This window comes from Ctenopharyngodon idella, chromosome 1, assembly GCF_019924925.1.
Source record: "Ctenopharyngodon idella isolate HZGC_01 chromosome 1, HZGC01, whole genome shotgun sequence".
NCBI classification, from domain to species: Eukaryota; Metazoa; Chordata; class Actinopteri; order Cypriniformes; family Xenocyprididae; genus Ctenopharyngodon; species Ctenopharyngodon idella.
In genome coordinates this window covers 26,752,261-26,768,300 of record NC_067220.1, presented here as the reverse complement: position 1 = coordinate 26,768,300, position 16,040 = coordinate 26,752,261, and the positions used below count along the sequence as shown (strand labels likewise).

Genomic DNA, 16,040 nt, shown 5'->3' with positions numbered 1-16,040 from the left:
AATGGCATGTTTTTATGAAATGTAGTGGAGTAAAAAGTAGAATGTTATGCTGTGGAATGTAGTGAGGTAAAAGTTTCCCAAAATAAAAATACTCTGATAAAGTATATCAAAAAACTTAAGTACAGTAACAAAAAACAAAAAAAAACACTTTGTTAGTGTCCAACACTGTTAATTACTTGCTCTCTCTCATTTGGAATGACCCTTCAACTGAATTTCTCTTTCACAAGGCCGTTACAGTGTAAAAACAATCATCAGTTAAAGGAAGCAATTTTGCAGTTTGTTTGTCATTTATGTGATTTTGCCATAGATTCTAAAATGCTCACTTGTTCTCATGCAGCCAAGGATTCCAATCAGTGGAAAGAGAATTATGAAGGATCGATATTTGATGCAAAAGTATACTTTCCACAAAATGAAGGTTCAGTAATATATTTGTTCTAAACGCATCACTTATGAGAGCAAATCCCTCTCAATTCAGGAGCTCTGTCCTTCAGAGTGAATAGGGTGCATTGCATTGATATAACAATTGTCATATGTAATTTGGAAGTGAATAGGCCCAATATTTAGAACTTTCTATGGTATGTAATGCATTGTCACACTGGTATAAAGTATTAAAGGGAAGGACATGATGAGTTTGATCTCTGGAGGAAAGGCGAGACGATGAGATAGTCTAATCAGGCCAGCTTAAGGGGTGATCCTTCTAATGCATCGCTATGAAAGAAAATACACACTGCTCCCTCATGATCCGCATACAATTTAGGCAGTAAATAGCACACGCACACACATTGTATCAGTCTTTTTGTCTCTCAGAGGGAATGTGCTCCTAATTAAATGATAATTTTTTCAATTAAGCATCAGCTAGATTTGCATTGTTGTAACAAAACCACTTTAAGAGAGGATGGGGGTGGGGGTTATTGCAGCTAAAACTAGAGCAGCACCTAGCAAAAAAAAAAAAGAATGGAATATTTTTTTTACCTTCATGAAATTCCTGATTCCACAGATTCCTATTGAAATGACTGGATTTTGCCTGCAAAATTTCACAGAGCAATGGTAAATGTGACTGCACCTTAACTCCTAAATAGTGTTGAGTGATGCCTGTAACCATTGCAACAGATAGCGAAAAAAAAAAACTTTGCATTGCGACTTAAGAATTCAATTTTTATTTCTAAATTATTTGAGATAATTCCTGCTCTTTTCATTTTCTTAAATATGCAGCCAAAAATTATCTGGTTCCATCCATTTTGTTCTCTCTCTCTCTCTCCCCCTCTCTCTCTCTCGTCTAAATATTTAGCTCTGTCTCTGTTCACTCAAAACCCCTATTTTCTGCAATTTCCAGGTTTTTGTATGTCAGTGACATGACAGATACCGGTAACTAGGGAAATGTTCACACAGTAGCAGTATAAATGGCAGTTAGTCACATTTTAGAGTGCTAAATATATTCTATAGGCAAACTCACTACCTTAATTATCAGGACTCAAACCTTAATTTACTATTTTAGTTAGCCTGTATTGGGTAAATGGACTCGCTTTGGAAAACTAGTTGTCATGTCATGCAGTTCTATAGCCAGTCTACACTGCACACACACTTGACGTGTGTATTTTGTGTATTCCTGTGGGGTTTCTGATAACTCACAGAGATGGAGTTATGAGCCCTTCCAATCACTGTCTTCCATCAAAGCCTTTATCAGTTTTGTGGTCTGGATCCCTCCCGAATGCTTTGCTCCACACTCAACAATTCAATGCCACTGTTGGATAATGGATGAACTCGTCCCTCTATTGGGCTCGTTAATCAAATAAAGTCATGTTAACTGTAATGAGACTTTCCAGTGTTATGAAAGTCACCATTTTTTATATTTATTTTCGTCACAGATACAGGCATTATTTACAACTTTTGCAAGAACAGAAACGAGCCTCAACTTGGCTGTTCATTCACACACAACATTGAAACTGCTTGTGTAAGCTCAACTGTTGTATGAACAGGATCATTTGAGAGTCACATGTTTGTAAATACGGTTGAAAGTACACTTGCTTTCATACTTGGTTCAGTTGCTTGGTCCAAACCAAGCAATTGCTTCCGCTTCTCTCCCTGACCTTGCTGGATTCTGTTCACACTGTATTCTTTGGGTCAGAACCATGGTACGTCTGTCATCAAAGTGACAACTGTTTACTCCTTTTGTCAGATAACAACTAAGTAGGAAAATGCGGCAAAATGGATAGTTGCTTGCTTCACTTTTGTACTTTTGTGGTTTTTGAACTTTTGGGTTTGTTTCCAGTTCGTTTCCAAAGCATCAGCACAGAACAACACACACAAAATTTGTCCAAATCATACGTCATTCAGTGGTTCACATCTAAACTATTGTGTTGCGATTAAAAACTTGCACATGAACTGTCCCTAGACTACATTTTTAAACACTCGGGTACATTTTACGAGTGTTCACATCATCCAAACAAACCAAACTCTGATGTCAAACAAACCTGAGTGCCCACCAGAAGTGCCAGTGTGAAAAAACCCTAAGGGACCGTTTACAGAACAACATTTTTGCATTCCACGTTGCTGTTCACCATTATTTTTGGTAAACATCCATTAGACGGACGTGTTTGACAATTGCACTCAGGTCTCATGTATTTTGCAGCATCTCATGCATGACATGTCGTTCTAAAAACCATGTTAAGAGAAGTTCAACTTTTGAAAAACATCTTTAGACCTTGTGATTTATTTTTTAAAATTTTTTTTCATTTCACTTTCCTACGTTTTCCCGTGCAGATTTCATATCGGGTTAAGTTGGTCACGCAAATTTGCTACACTGACCAACAGAAAGCTGCTTGGTTTGAAAGTGACTTCAGTGTGAGTTGTCACTACAGTATGGACAACAGATAATAAAACATTTTTCATTGAAATTTCCTCTAATGTCTTAGGTCTTAAAAAGTTTCAAAGCAAAAATGTTTAGGAACAACTATATTTAGTACTGCTGCTGTGTGAACGTGGCCATTTGAATAAATGCACAGGTATTGGACAGAGTACCTGCACTATAGCTGCAGTTTGATGTATGAGGTTCAGACAGCTCCTTATGCTGATGTATTGCAGATTGGACATAAAGTCATATGGGAATTACAGCAAGAGTGTCAACAACTGCAGCCCTCTCCTTAACATCCACAAATGACAGCTGCAACATAAAATATCTGCCGCCAAGTACCTGCAGTCTAAATGGGCATCACAGAGCTGCAGAAGCTGAAGTAGAATGGCTGTTTCACCTCTCCAGTGGCTCAGAGGGAATAATGAGGTTTTCTCAGAGCGGCGCTATCTTGGGTAATCGCTACTGCAAGAAAAAGGAGAGAGGGTGAATGGGATGGAGCTGAACAATGGTGATGTCGAGATTGTTTTAGTGGCTCATCCGTTTGTGCGTGTGCATGCTGTAGATCAATGGCAGAGCTCCTCAAGAGTTTCTCACTCTGATGTATCGCTCTGTCTCTTTAAGCAGCCAGACTGGGAGGGAGACAGAACAAGAGTCCATTCTGTCTGATTAGGTGGAGAGAATGGAGATAATGCCTAAAGGCGATCGTTTCATTGAAACACTATCACTGAGAATAGCATTAGCCTTTTATTATTTCTTCTCCTGACAGGAAGGGGGCATCAGGTCGTCTGAGAGTATTACGAACAAGGTATCTCACAACATTTATATTTATTCGTTTAGCTGATGCTTTTATCCAAAATGTGTGTTTATACAATATTTTGAATAATTGTTGATGCTTTCAGCTACCAATAAAACTGTACTATCATCATTTTTTACAGTGAAATGTATTACACCGTATTCTCCATATTTTTCTCAAAAGCAGTGCGGAAAATGCATGAAAAGTCAACAGATTCTGAGGTTACAAATAAGTAATACAACATTACATAATATTATTATATATTTGCAATAAATTTGCTGCCAATATATATTTAAGCAACATTGTGAGTATTGTTTCATAAAGTTCGAATCAGTTCGAACTTTGATTCAAAACTGTGATCAAATGATTGTTTTTGCCATCATACAAAATAGTTGGATTGTTGGAATTTTGGATTTATTTAAAGCAGTGTCAAGCGGGTTCCACGCAACTATATTGAGTAATTTGTACAAATAACAATTTAGTTGTATGAACAAAATAAATTCAAGTAAAGCTGACAAAATTTCTTTAAGTAAATACAAATCATTAGAATTTGTCACTGTTACATAATATTTATATGTGTTAATTATATGTGTTAGTATGTTAATAATATTTTTTTTTTTTTTAGCTGTTTTCTCATTTAGCTTGATGTGACTGCAAGAAACATTATAAAGCTTTTCTAAAGGTGTTTCATTCATAAACTTTAAAAATATATGGACTTAGTGTCCGTGACGTCACCCGTAGATTTCTGAAGAGCATTTTTGAAGCGAAAATGAGGCCGCTGCCATCTTAGCAGCGCGTCACTCCCGGATAAGTGAAAATGGGCAAAGAGGCAGGACGTGGTTGGAACTGAGGTGCCTGGCTGCTGAAACCATGCCCGCCTAGCTCAACGTGATCATGTTAGCAGGCAAAGGAGCTATCTATCTATCTTAGATACTATCTAAAATATTAATATTCTAATGATATAACTTGTTATCTTTATTAGTTAATAAATATGTTATATCATTAGAAAGTTCTAAAGGTGTACTGTCAATCTACGGTGTCTTTTTTACGATATAGATGCTCCAGCAGCACCAGTAATTGCAATTTGTGTCGGGTGTGCACATGATAACACGAAAAATCAAACGGTACTTCATACCTTTATAATGAAATAGTGATCGCGAGATGAATCCAATCCGTGGCCCTGGGTAAATGATGAGTATCCATTGAAAAACAAAAAACAGTACTTTTTGTCCACAAAAGCGTTAAATTCATGAAATATTGATATATTATCCATTGTTTGCATCACATTTCTTCTGAATGATCTGCCCTCCATCATCGTTCTTCAAGAAATTATGCAACCTGAGCAGCGTTTATATTGTAAAACTGTATATGATTATATAAATGAGCCCGCGTCCAAAGTATAATTTTTCAAAATGCAGCAGTTTTAGTTATATCCAAGCAGTGCTGTCAGAGTTTTATATCCTCCCACCATTGTCATTGTAGTAAATCTCAGGAACAAAACTTTTAGCCAATGCCACGATCCAACGTGTTCTGTATATCTTCCGCATGCGAGCACATGTACACAGACGCACATCTGTCTTGAGTCTCGACCATTAACGCAGCAAGCCATATTATTTTTTTAATTGTATAAAATAATCCCGAAAAAAAGCACAGACACGGCAGAGATGCCAAATTCAGTGGCTGGAATTAGCTGAGGTAACATGACGGCTCACAGACAGCAGCGCAATTCACCTGTCACTCAAGTGACCACGCCCTTAATTATGCAGAACTTTAAGGCTTAATATAATTTAAACGGATGAGTTATAAAAAAATTCACCCCCCTCAGAGTTGTCATGAAGGGCAAAATTAGTAGTATAGACCAAAACCACAATTTGATCCAGGCTGTAAACATGTTTTTTTCTGCTGTAAAGTTGGCCATTTTAACATGGGAGTCAATGAGATTCTGCTCTCTTTTGGAGCCTGTCCCTAGCGGCCAGTCGATAAATCGCAGTTTAAGTCACTTCCGTATTGGCTTCAAGAGAAACTGAGGGAGGTTGCTGCTTGGTTTCATTACTATTTTACAGCATATTATTATTTAGAACTACCCAAGAAGTATTGTTGTTCATTTTCAAGATTGCTCAGATGGGATGAGCTCTTACTCATACAGCTTTCAGGTTAATATTGAAATATGACATAATATTGTGCCTAATTATAGTCATTAGTTTAATATCATCTGCCATAATGTAGATTCATCTGACAGGGAAAGGAGTATGGGAACAAAAAAGGAAGGAGAACGAGAGAAAGATGGAGAGTGAGGCTAAGAGAAGAGACAGGTGGCTTTTCACAGCTGAGCCCTGTTCCCATCCACTGTGGGACTGGTTGGGAGCCAAAAAATCCCACACTACAGCAGAATCTGCTGATAAAAATTCAAGCTTTGCCCTGAGAATTTCCTTCAGCTATCCTCTCGGCGCAAGGAAAATGTGCGTGTTTGTGTGTGTGTGTGTGTGTGTTAAATCAATACGTCTCACATTCTCTCCTTGTAATGAGAGGATGTGCAGTCCAACTTGGGAAGAGTGACTGAGAGAGAGAGAGAGAGAGAGAGAGAGAGAGAAAGAAAGAGTATGGAAAATCAGGTTGCAGCAGCAATAGCATCTTCATGATGCTGGAACGCTAATAAACTCCTCCACAACCTAATTTCAACTCATACACATTTGCTGCATATAAATGCCACTGTGGACACATTAATTCTGCTCTGTCTACTGAAACTCCAGTTATCTGTTCCAATAAAGCTAATAACAGCAACCACTATAGCATCAACACCAAGATTAACGCTCTTCCCCCCCATTTAACTGAACAAATATGACTTATGTGATATGAAAGGTGAAACAAATTTGGTGCAGTCTTGTTTCATTTCCAGCATTTACAGCTTTCTCAACTGCAGGGCTTTGGCTTAGGCTGTTGTACAAAAGTCGATTGAAAACCGTGGGTTATTATTACCTTCTCATGCTGCTTGTTTTAGTGGTCTGCAGTGTACAGTGATAACGTCTGTTAGTGGTCTGTTTCATTGATTCTGGAGCAGCTAGAGTGAGAGGAGAACCTCAGGGCTCTAGGGAGGCCACTAGCCTTTCACAGTGATCAGAGATCGGTTTCACCTCCACAAAATACAAGCCTTTGTAATCTCACATTCGCAGAGAGATGAAAAAAGTGAGCTTCACTGTCATCAGAGCTCAGAGAGTGAAAATTGAAAGGGGGAAGATAGTAGCTGTGTGTGTGTGTGTGTGTAAAAAGTGCAAAGATATGTGCGGTCTTGCAGACATTCAAAGGGGAACCCACTGTCACATAAAAGATTAACCACTCTCTTTCTATCTGGACCTCTGAAGAAACAAATACAATGGTGTGAGTTAAACCAAGCCAGAGGTGTGCAAAATATAAAGAAATCATATTGATAGCACCTCAACACTTTCCTAAATACTTGTTTGTCATTGTGCATTGCAAAATTTGCAATTAATGTTCTGAAGTAAATGTTTTCCATAAGTGGAGAGAAAATGCCTGAATCAACCTTGTAGCCCCAAGACATACGGTGTTTACTAATAGCAGAATTACACTCAATTTCTTATCAAATATTTGTTCTTTTATACATAAGAGGTTATGAAATGCCAAAAGTGATTAAATACAGAAAAGTGGGGCACCATATTTTGAAAAAGTACTTAAATGTTAATTCAGTTGGCTTGTATGTCAGATGTCATGATGACCTCTGTAAAGCAGTCGAAATGATTTGAGAGATGTAAAAAGTATCGTTTTTTGCCTGGGAAATGTAATTGAGTAAAAGTATTCAGTTTCTGGGTTTTGAAATAGAATAGAAATTCATATTTTTGTGGAGTTCACATGATGCTCATGTTTATCCGTGTAAATATGAGTGGAATCCAGCAGTCGGTTATTACACAGCTCTTTGGAATACTTGATTCTGATTGGTCAGTCGTCCCATCCAACAGTGTGATATTTCCTGTTATTCACCATTATCCACAGCAACACTATAATCATGCCACTTATCCGGTCAACTGAAACCAGTGCTATGTGTCTCGTATCACAACATGGACTCGTTCTATTGTGTTTCATAGAAATGCAACTGCTGCCATCTTGCATATCATTTATCAAAAGTAGGGGTGTAACATTGTGGTACAAAATCGAGTCCCCCCAAGAATCAGTCTCCTTTAGGACCCAGAGCGATCCAGTTGGTTCACTTTTAATGGGTAGTATTTTTAGCACCTGATTATAGTTCCTGCAAAATGACGTTATGATTTATACAGTTTAAAATGCGTTATTATGACCATTAATGTCTTTTAAATTATATGGTTCATATACTAGTATATAACTGAAGCTATAGCATTTTTCGTTCGTACTGTTTTTTAGTTAGCTAATGTACTAGCATAGCATACATCTACCCGATTAACCTGCTAGCTTAGCTTAGCTTAGAATAAACAGCATACAGTAGTGAAATAGTTTATAATAATTAGTCAAGACATCATGTTGATCAGGCATTACCGCCTGGGTCCTAAAGGAGACCCGATTCCTGGGGGGGGACTCGATTATATTTTTGATGAAATCCGATGGCTCAGTGAGGCCTCTATTGCCAGCAAGATAATTAACACTTTCAGATGCCCAGAAAGCTACTAAAGACATATTTAAAACAGTTCATGTGACTACAGTGGTTCAACCTTAATATTATAAAGCAATGAGAATACTTTTTGTGCGCCAAAAAAACTAAATAACAACTTTTCAACAATATCTAGTGATGGCCGATTTCAAAACACTGCTTCGAAGCTTTACAAATCTTTTGTTTCGAATCAGTGGTTCGGAACGCCAAAGTCATGTGATTTCAGTAAACGAGGCTTCATTACATCATAACTATTTTGAAATTTCAATGGTTCACGTGACTTTGGCAGTTTGATACGTGATCCGAACCACTGATTCATAACAAAAGACTTTAAGCATATCATTTAAAAGACATTAATGGTTGTATTTACATACACTACCGTTCAAAAGTCTGGGGTCATTCAAATTTTAAAAAAAAAGTTTTTTGAAAGAAGTCTCATATGCTCCCCAAAGCTACTTTTTTTTTTTTAATCAAAACATCAATATTTTGAAATATTACAATTTAAAATAACATTTTAAAATGTAATGTATTCCTGTAATGGCAAAGCTGATTTTTCAGCTGCCAGCAGTTTTCGGTCACATGATCCTTCAGAAATCATTCTGATATGATTTGGTGTTCAAAAAACATCTTATTACTATCAATGTAAAAAACAGTTGTACTGCATAAAATTTTTTGAAAACATTAAATCTGTATTTTTAGTTAGGCACTGTACAAAGTACCTTAAGATCTCACCAGAAGACTGTACATTATCCATTACTAACAAATCCGTCTATCCTTCTCTTTTAGCTCTGATTGTCCACGAGGGTCCCTCCGTATTTCGCATCTTTAACCGCTGGCAGGCTGTTAATCAACAGTGGAAAGTCTTAAACTACGACAAGGTCAAAGACAATGAGGAGCACCAGAAGACCGGTACCACATTCCGGACCTTCTCTCTGCCGCTGACGCACCGCATGGGGCCGACCGGTACGGAAGGCGAAGCCTCCACCTCCACGTCCTCCCTCATGGCTGCAGCTGCAGCAGCCGCGGCGGGCACCGTAACCCCCACTACAAACTCCGTCCCATTGGCAGCAGGTGCCACGACAGAGCCGCAGGACTCGTCTGAGCCCAGCAATGGACAGCCCTCGCTGCCAGACCACCACTGTGCTTACAACATCCTTCATCTCCTCAGCCACCACCTGAGGCCCCAGGAGCCACGCGGACAGACCAGCAACAGCAACCGCGAACTGGTCATGAGAGTTACTACAGTGTGAGGCCTAGTTTACGGTTGAATCTCTGCATGCGACGTATTTATAGGAAGGATTCACTGAGGAGAATTAAACTGTGTTTCCTGAGGACCCAGTGCAGTGCTGTCCGAGTTTAAGCAGTTTTGTTTTTCTATTTTTTACAGTATTGAATAAAACAAGAAAGCAGTTTCTCTCGCAGTGGCTACAGAAAAGATTATGGCCATAAAGCTGCATACTAGAAATGCGAGCCACTGAGAAGGGTCAAAGGTCAGTGAAGTGGAGTCTCTGAGTGTTTATTGTCAGCTCAAGGTCAGAGCTGTGACCATTTTGAAGCACAACCTTAACAATGCAATCCAGTTTCTACACTGACAGCCACTCTGCTGAACTAAAATGGCTCGGAGTGAAGAACAAATGTGTTTTATGTAATACATGCAGCATCACACTGATTTTCAGATTACTACAGGTTGTATTTTCAGATAAAATCCTATTATTAAATGTCAATGCGGCACTTGTGAGAATAAGCAAGTCTAAATCTGTTTCTTAAACCAAATGGGGTATTGAAGGATCAAACTATTGTGTTTACACTTTTAGGCAGTTACAGTTTTTTAGGGAAATCAATCCTCTCTGATTTTGACAGTCTTGTACATCAATAACAGGAAACCACGTTACAGTGGAGACAACGTGCAGCAATCAAACTACTACTAAAAAAAGTGACTCAATTTGAGGCAAATCTTGGACATATTTTGTTTACATTTGTTAAATATGTGAGAAGGTTACTACATTAAAAAAAAAAAAAAAGACAAATCCAACTGGTTTAACTGTTGTATGTGTTTGTTTCTCTTATGCAATGAGAGAAAAGAGTTGACTCCAGTCACAAATCAAATCATTAATTAAAGTAATGCATTTTATGTTTCCTTGCCAAGCCTGGGGCTTCAAACAATCAACAGCACTTGGAATGTTTACATTAATCCCATTTTTATTATAACACTTTTTTTTCTCAAAATACAGACAGAAAGCGGATCTAAGTGGCTTAGTGATACAAAACAGGAAACAGCACCAGAGCCAGTGGGTCTTCTGGCTTCCAAGCCTGACCACAGCTGTCTGTTTCTGAGTAATCATATCCTCCCCCTTCTGTTAATGGCCCACTCCTCCATTTCTTTCAGTTTTAAAGCATAAAGCAAATGAAATGTTTCAATAGTGCGCCTACAGACCCAAGAACAACTTGTGCAGAAATAATCACATATGATCATGTGACATTATTAGCTTGCATGTTTCTGGACTAGTTTAATGCATTTGATGACATGAGGTGTGTATCTATATATTCTGAAGAAACACTTAAATATACAATTTGAAGGTGATTTGATGGTGAAAAGTATATATAGGCCATATTATATATGAATAATCATGGAACAGAAAAATCATTGAATACTATAACCTAATAATTAAAAATTAGCAAAACATTCACAGCACTTCTCTAAACAAGGTTAAATGTACACAGAAGGAGTGAGTGTATTAACAGCTTTCATTGACTGCATTTAAAGATGTGTTTAAATACTATCACTGATGATGATGATGATGATGTTGTCAAATTGTGGTTGGTTCCATGTGAAACAAGAAAACCTCCAACGGAGGGCCAAGGCACAAGAGAATGTAAGCGTTTTGACATTTCCGTCACTGGAATACAGTGGAATTCCAGGAAGATGGATACATTATAGTCAATGTAGAAAAGAGAGTAAAACCATGAGGGGGAAAAGAGAACAAATGGAGGAATGTTCCATCTACTCTATTAGTGTCTTTGTTTGCAGATGATGATGTCCTGCTACTCCAGTTCCACGAGTAGATCTCCCTCTCCGACTGTATCTCCAGCTTTACAGTGCACACTCTTCACCTGAACAACAACACGCATTATATGAGAAAGGTCCATGCATTCTGCATCTGCAAAAGCTTTTTGCGTTCACTAATTCATCAATGTCAATCAAACACACAACAGGAAGCTTCCCAGAGAAACAATGGAGAAAATTATTTAATTAGAAATGAAAGCTTCCGCATTACGAAGACAGAAAACTCAAATGGTAAGATGTTTTATGTTCTCATTTTAATTAAATTACATGAGAAATATCATTGCAACCATTTGCAATGATATGAAACACAGATGCACGCATGTGTACAGATGGCTCAAGAGAGGTCTGTAATCTGGGTTTGTTTAAAAGGTGTTTAGTGTGAGAACTGGTGAGAATGGCACACTTGTCACTGCTCGAGGATCGGGCGAGGGCGTGTCCGCAAACAGCGGCAAGTTTGACGAGAGTGATGAAAGGCTGTGAAAAGAAAGTCCTTATATGGAAAGCCCTTATATGGAGATCGTTTGGGCACGTTTTACGTAAATGACTAGCCTTGTGCATGCGACCGCTCATTTAGAATACTACAAATTCACTAACATCAGAGCGATGTTAAGAACAAATTCATGTGCGTACAAACGTGTTGTGAATTAGGCAGAGAATTTGTGAGAATTTCTCCTGTGCGTACAAATACGAAATAATCCACACAATTATTAGTGAATGAGACCCATTCTACATCTTCATTTTTAGTGCTTTTTCAGCATTTAAAATCAGATTATGTCAATATAACTAAATCCAAAATAATTTTAAGACATTTTGGGGGTGCCTGATTAAGAACCACTGGTATAGGGGACAATTTTAGATACAGCCTAATGTTAACGCTTGAGTATTTTAAGACTAATACACAAATACTTACTACACAAATATTAAGTAAATATTTAAGACAAATACTGCATGAAGCAGTGTTTTTTTAGTATCACTGAGATACTATTATAGTTTTCATTAATGTTATGAGTTTGTTTTTTATTTCTATATTGTCCATTTTCATTTTAAAGTTTTAGTCATTTATACTTTTATTTTACATGTATAGTTTTTAAATTTTTAGTTTCTCAAACTAAGTGAAAATTAGAAATGTCTTTGCAACAAGCTTAAATTTGTGTGTGTGTGTGTGTGTGTGTGTGTGTGTGTGTGTGTGTGTGTGTGTGTGTGTGTGTGTGTGTATATATACACACACACACACACACACACACATATGGGCACTGTATGTCAAACCAAAAATTATGCAGACATTTTTGATATATTTTTACTAGTGGGTACAGGAGGCTATAGTTCATTTATGTAAGTGAGGATAGAAAACTAAACTGTGAAATATTATACCCAAAAATTCTTCATACAGTGGACTATCAGTAAAATTGATAAAAATTTGGAACCAAAAATTATTCAGACACTTTGACCTGACCATGTTTTGCTTAAGTGTTACCTGACGTAATTAAGATTTTTCTGACACAGTTTAACTCTGTGATCTTGTCATATTTTATTACCATTTTTTTAAACTATAGTGAATAAACTGTATTAATGAATGAAATGTTCAAGGTATCTGAATAAATTTAGGTTTGACTGGCATGAAGCACAATAATGCACTGCTGTCAATCAAGAGAATCATAAACACCATGACCACAATCTGGTTTCAGCTCTTTGACAAGAAGGGAGACACTTTTTCACAGTAGCTAAGTGGTCTGGTCAGAATACAAGTGTGGATAATGGACTGTGGCCCCTTGATGTCTCTCTCTCTCTCTCTCTCTCTCTCTCTCATGGTGTTGAGTACTGTAATGTAGCTGAGGTATGTGGAAGAGCATGTTCTTTATGTCAAATCGATTTATGATGCACAGAGTAGTGAGGAGGATTATGTATCAACGTATGTCTGTGTGTGTATGTGTGTGTGAGTGAGCTCACCTTGGCTGCCTTAGCTGCGGTCATGCTGTTCTGCATCTTCATGGCCTCAATCACACAAATCTCCTGTCCCTCTGCAACCTTCAGAACACACACAGATAAAAGAACAAAAACCACAACAGGCATTCCACAATGAGTACTTTCTAATAACATCCTGAAATGTATGACTCACAGAATATCTCCCTTCACGACGTATTTATTAACTTGACAGACTCGTGCAGGTCTAGTACATAAAACGACCTCAGCACAAAGAGCAGGGGAATATTGTAATATCATTTCATAAAGGCGCATGCATTAGAAGAGTGATAACGGTTAACAAACGCACAAAGCTCACTGTAATGTGAGAGCAAAATCAATAAAAGAAACCTCTGTTTATATCTATCAAACTCTCCATTAGGGAAATGGGTTATGGAAATAAGCGAGCACTAAGGAATTGCTGTTTCCCTCCATCCACAAGGACTAATTTCTGTCTTGTCTATGCAGAAGTGGTAAAATCAGGTGGTGTGAACGTCACTGCTGTGTGTGTGTGTGTGTGTGTGGTGACTAATCAGCGTGAGAGCTCTTCATTGCAGTGTTCTAGTGTGTGTGTGACGTTGCTGAGTGAATGAGATGTTTTACTGGAAGGGCTCAGATGTATTAGTCGGAGCCAGTCGGTCTGTGCATTATATATAAGTCATTAACAAACTGAGTCAGGACACATTCAGTTCAACTTGACAGCAACACGCGCGCACACACAGAGACATTTTGTCATACTGAAGTGCACTGTCAGCTTTACAAATGATGTCATCCCCATGCAAATCATGTAATTTAAAGGAACAGTTCACTCGAAATAGAAAATTCTGTCCTCATTTACTCATCATTTCAAACATGACTTTCTTTGTTCTGTGGAACACAAAAGGAAATCATTTGATGAATACCTGGTTGGGTGAATTTAATACAATGGCAGCATATCAGGACTCACTTTAATGCTTAATAAAGCACCAAGAGTGGCAGCAACTAAGCACAAGTGACTCATTGATTATTTTCAACACAGGCTTTTGTTTCTTTTGGGGAAAAAAAAAAACAAGAGTACTTAAACACTATGTAATTGATTTTGGTCAAAATGAAAAAAAATTTAAATAATGAGGGAGTACACAATTAATCCACATCCCAAATCGTGTTTTTGCTTGATCTGAAAATCTCTACTGTAAGTTTAAATTTTCAGAAATACATTTAGTTTATATAGCATCACATTTTCTGTGCATTGACAGGTTCACCAAGCTATGTTTAGCCAATGTAGGTATCAATGGCAATCTCTAAACCAGTTATTACTTTGGTATAATGTCTATAAATAGCCTAACTAAGTTTCCACAGTTTTCCCTGATCTGATATAAACCGCAATCATTATGCCTAATGTCAGCACTGCCAAACTTTTGTCAGGTTATTTAAATAAGCTACATGCCTTTTGAGCAGGTACGTAGCTGCTCGAAATACGAATATTCATCCATTTTTCATTATTTATTCATTCATTTGAGTGACATTGGATATCACTTGTATGATATCCACGGGCACACCAGTGTACCTTGAGCCATCAGATTCAGAACAGCGGAAGAACTTGCGCAAATGTTACTGTACAAATAACTTGTAGTTCTGTAATTTAATCACTAGTTACATAGTGTAGCTATAAGAAACTTTAACAGTAAAAAAAAAAAAAAACACATTTCTTTGTGTGCCACCTAGTGCTGCACACTCCAGTCCAGTGGGTGGCGGAAATGTGCCGTTATTCTAAATGTTTTAAACCAACGTAAAAGTCGCATTTCTACTGCCCAACTGCTGCAATAGAGTGGTGCAGGTATGACATAATTTTTTTAGGCCAAAATGCGGAAGTGAGTTAGCATTTTAGCACTTCTGGTTCCATCGCCCCGAAGTCAATGTTTTTTTTTTTATTTTTTTAATGGGATTTTGGTTAAATGGCTGAAATAAGGTCTGTGGTGAACGCAAGCTTAAGACAGTTTCACGTTTTATTCTACGACATAAAATGCATCAGTATTACCCCACTTGTGATTTTTTTTAAGCTGTTATGTGTTTTGAAAAAGGTGGTTGCTAACAAGTGGCTAAATGGGACTACACAGGCAGTCGGGGATATTAAACGTCATCATGCTAAAAAGGTAAGCTCAGTCTGCTTTTACAGCCTCATTATGCTCATAATTGTACTCTTATAAACTATTCTAACTGGGAAAATGTTTTTAGATAAAAACCGAAAGAGTTGTCAGAAGCTTAGTGATGGTGACGTTGAAGTCGAGCGACCGTGGTGTAGTTCGTTTATAGCCTACCTTTAGCTTTTTACTTCTGGTGACTGCATTTAGGCTTCAACCTTCATAAAAGTTATGTTCATCTGTGAAAATTATCTTGATGGACAAAACGTGTAAGTATCATAAACCTTTGTTGATCATAGAGCTTGTTTTTTTTTGCGATAATCCAAAAGCCTATGGAAAATCCCATTGGGTTTTTGTCGAGGGAACCAGTGTGATGCTAACTTCCGATTGGCCTACAAAGTGACGTTATGCCTGCACCACTCTATATCACTTTTTGATTGGTAAATGAAGGTAAATGATGTCAGATAGTTCTTGGTGAACTATCCTTTAAAGGTAGTGTACTTTCATACCACATTTATTGCTATCTATCCTTTTTTATTTTGTGTCTAAGTGACTGGCATTTAACTACTGTCTGATTGTTTTTATGTCTAATATTTAGATGTCAGCTTCCTTAAAAGTTG

At 37.6% G+C, this 16,040-nt stretch overlaps 2 protein-coding genes across 2 annotated transcripts in view; one reads left to right on the top strand and one right to left on the bottom strand.

The window, feature by feature from the left end:
* Positions 1 to 9,776, top strand: part of marchf4a (membrane-associated ring finger (C3HC4) 4a) — a 51,724-nt gene extending 41,948 nt beyond the window's left edge. The window contains exon 4 of the mRNA XM_051887870.1: positions 9,064 to 9,776. Within this exon, the coding sequence (XP_051743830.1) occupies positions 9,064 to 9,527 (464 nt within the window). The 3' untranslated portion in view covers positions 9,528 to 9,776. The remainder of the gene's footprint in view (positions 1 to 9,063) is intronic.
* A 682-nt stretch (positions 9,777 to 10,458) lies between these two features.
* Positions 10,459 to 16,040, bottom strand: part of pcca (propionyl-CoA carboxylase subunit alpha) — a 54,751-nt gene continuing 49,169 nt past the window's right edge. Inside the window, exons 22-23 of the mRNA XM_051887791.1 lie at positions 13,289 to 13,366; positions 10,459 to 11,388 (exon numbers count right to left, since the gene is read on the bottom strand). Of these exons, the coding sequence (XP_051743751.1) occupies positions 11,320 to 11,388; positions 13,289 to 13,366 (147 nt within the window). The 3' untranslated portion in view covers positions 10,459 to 11,319. The remainder of the gene's footprint in view (positions 11,389 to 13,288; positions 13,367 to 16,040) is intronic.